Source organism: Lactuca saligna, chromosome 4 (assembly GCF_052625555.1).
Source record: "Lactuca saligna cultivar CGN05327 chromosome 4, ASM5262555v1, whole genome shotgun sequence".
Lineage (NCBI taxonomy): Eukaryota > Viridiplantae > Streptophyta > Magnoliopsida > Asterales > Asteraceae > Lactuca > Lactuca saligna.
Genome location: NC_136420.1, coordinates 232024418 through 232027975, shown reverse-complemented (window position 1 = coordinate 232027975; position 3558 = coordinate 232024418). Strand labels below are relative to the sequence as shown.

The following is a 3558-nucleotide window of genomic DNA, read 5'->3' as shown; positions in this document are numbered from 1 at the left end:
CCTGCAGTGTCTCTCTTCCCTTGGCTTGATCTAAACATTTTAGCCATGGAGACGTGAACCCCTTCTTGTACAGCTCTCCGTTTATCATTGCGTATGAAGGCGCCTTTATACGTATTTTTCTAGCTTCGTCATGGTTGTCCGACAACACCCCTCTCTGGAGGTATTCCCAGAACGGCGATCATCCATGTAGGTCCTGCGGGGGTCAGGACGTTCACCTGCTGTTCGTGAATGCTTCTCTCCCGAAGCACCTCCACTAAAACTTTCTTTGACAGGTGGTCAAAACAAGTGGACGCTAGGTTGCTTAACGCGTCTGCCCTCTTATTCTCACTTCCGGGTATTTGCTTGATTGTGAATTGGCTGAATGATTCTATCAGTTGCTTTACCATCTTTACATACCTTCCCATTCTTTGGTCTCTCACCTCAAAACTCCTATTTACTTGGTTTGCCGCTAACCTTGAGTCGGTTAGCGTTGTTACAGCTTTTGCACCCATCTGTTTGGCGAGTCGCAGCCCTGCGAGCAGCGCCTCATATTCCGCCTCGTTGTTCGATGTATGGAAGTCGAAACGGAGGGCGTAGGTTACCTCTTCTCCTTCTGGGCTAGTCAGGATCAGACCCGCCCCTGAGCCCTCCCTACTGGACGCTCCGTCCGTGTACAGGGTCCATGAACCATCGACGTTAGGGGCCTCTTTAACTACCCACACCTTTTCTTTCACCAGATTCCCTCCGTCAGGAATTTCTAGTAAGAAATCGGCCAATGCCTGCCCTTTGATACTTGTTCATGGGCGGTATCTTATGTCGTGCTCTACCAGCTCAATTGCCTACTTGGCCAGCCGACCCGACGTCTCCGGCTTAAGCAATATCTGTTTGATAGGGTAGCTTGTGAGTACCTCGATTTGATGTGCCTGGAAGTATTGCCTCAACCGTCTCGCAACGTAGATGAGTGCTAGCACTAGTTTTTCCAGCATGGGGTAGTTGAGTTTTGGTCCTTGTAGTGCTCTGCTAACAAAGTATATTGTCCTCTGCTCCCCTTCCCTTTCTACGGCCAATACCGATGATATCGCTTCACCTGACGTCGATAGATACACTTGTAATGTTTCTCCCAGGATGGGAGTTGCCAGGGTCGGGAGCTTGTGCAGTGCCTCCTTGATTCTCTGGAGCGCCTTCTCTGCCTCATTCATCCATTGGAATTTGTTTTTTTCGATGCATCCCTTTAAGGTGTGGAACAATGGCATAGCCTTGTCGGCAGACTTTGAGATGAACCTAATTAGCGCCGTGAGCTTCCCATTCAGACCTTGTGCATCTCTAAGAGAGCTTGGGGTTGGCGTCTCGATGAACTCGTCGACCTTGGTCGGGATGGGCTGCACGCCTTGTCTGGTAACATAATAACCCAAGAATTTCCCTTCTTCCACTTCGAACGTGCATTTGGCTGGGTTTAGTTTCATTTTGGTTACCTCTAATGTTTTGAAAGTCTCTTCAATGTTTTGCAGCATTTTTTTCTTCATTTCGGCTCTTAATCACCATATCGTCTACATATACCTCAATATTCCTTCCAATCTGCTTGGCGAATATCGAGTCAACTAGTCGTTGGTATGTTGCCCCCGCGTTTTTTTAACCCAAAGGGCATCTTGGTGTAGCATAACGTGCCATGGTCTATATAGAAGGCTGTTTTCTCTTCGTCTTCTTTGCTCATCAATATCTGGTGATACCCTTTGTATGCGTCCAAGAAGCATTTTAACTTGTATCCTTGTAGCGACTCTACCTTCTGATCGATTTCCGGGAGTGGGTAGCAATCTTTAGGGCACGCCTTGTTTAGATCAGAAAAGTCGATGCACATGCACCACGACCCGTCTTGCTTACGGACCATAACTGGGTTTGCTATCCATGTTGGGAACATCACTTCCCTTACTATTCCGGCTTCCATCAACTTGGCCACTTCTGCATTGATTTCCCTGTTACGGTCTCCTCCTTGTACTCTTTTCTTCTGCTTAACCTCTTTTACCCTCGGTTTGATCATCAGCTTATGTTCGATGACTTTCCTTTCTACCCCCACCATATCCATGGGGGTCCAAGGAAATACATGTTTGTAGCGTTTGAGCAGGCCAACTAACGCTCTTCTTGTGTGGCTTGGGAGGTCGCTTCCAACATCGATCGCCTGATCGGGATATCCCTCATTGATTACCTCCTTTCCTTTTGCCAGACTGCCCCTGGGCCTCTTGGTCCCTTTGGCTATTTCTGTTGGATCCATAATTGTACAACACCTCAATTCTCTAGGCGAAGTAGCTAGAATCGTAGCTTCCCCCTTTGGGGTATCGAATTTCATGATCCCATGCATGGTTGAAGGTCCGACCCTTAGTTTCAGGAGGGTGGGCCTTCCCAATATGATGTTGTGTTCCACCGGGTGCCGAATGACTACAAAGTCTATCAGGGAGGTCTTCTTCCATTGGTTGTCATGGCTAGTGATTGTTAAGGGGAGGTGAATCGTACCCAACGACCATAGGCTGTGGCTAGTGAATCCCACCAGCCTACCCGTCATAGGTTGCAAATTGTCTTTCCAACGATCCGGAAGGAGCCGGAAACAATGCTCATATATGATGTCTGCTGAGCTCCCGGTGTCGACATAGACCCTATGGATAGTCACGTCCTTGATGGATGCCTGTATTATCAGAGGATTGTCGCCCTTCCAACCGTCTGGCCGAGGGTCCTGTATGGAGAATGTGAGCGTGCGTGATGGCGGTTTAACAATGATTTGCTCTCCTCGCTGTTCTTCCTTACTTCTTTTACTGCGTATCATGAATATCTCCTTGGGCTGTACTCCTTTGCGGGATGGACCTTTGGCGTTCTCAACTTCGAAATTGGCGCGTAGGCTTCGCGCCACCTCCACCAGGTTTCCCTTAAGTTGTTTCTCCTCCATCTCCTTCTTTAGCACCGAACAACTAGTTGTATCATGCGTTTTGCTTTTGTGGTATTCACAGTACTAGGGCTGTCAAATAGGGCAGTCGTGTCGTGTTTTTTTCTGACACGACACGACACGACACGACAAGGTTTTGTATAACACGAACACAACACGACACAATGTCATGTTTTTTTTCATTAACACGAAAACGAACAAATTAAAACACGACAACACGACACGACATGACAAAGATAATATTACATAACTATTAGTGTATTTTGTTCATACTTACAGATATATAACACGACAAAAACAACAAATACGACAACCACATGCTTAATCGTGTCAATTCCGTGTCGATTTATTAACACAAACACGACACGACACGACATCATGTTTTTAATCTTGACACGAAAACGACACGAACACGAATTCGAATTTTGATTTCGTCCCGATTTTGTTTCGTTTCGTGTATTTTTGTCATGTCGTGTCATAAATTGACACCCGTACACAGTATCGACTCTTGGGCGGATTCGCTGGTTGCTGTTTCTCGGACACTGCATATACTTCTGGGCGGCGACCCCGTTTGTCGTCTTTGATAAATTGTCGGAAGCGCGGTGATGGTCTTCTTGCTTGGCTATAGTGTCTTCCTCCCCCCCCCCCCG

At 47.2% G+C, this 3558-nt stretch overlaps 1 protein-coding gene across 1 annotated transcript; it reads right to left on the bottom strand.

Moving 5' to 3' along the window:
* Positions 1–1573: 1573 nt before the first annotated feature.
* On the bottom strand, positions 1574–2911 carry LOC145040529 (uncharacterized). The gene has a single exon (XM_078988444.1). It carries the CDS (start codon positions 2909–2911, stop codon positions 1574–1576), a length of 1338 nt encoding a protein of 445 aa, XP_078844570.1.
* Between the last annotated feature and the right edge of the window lie 647 nt (positions 2912–3558).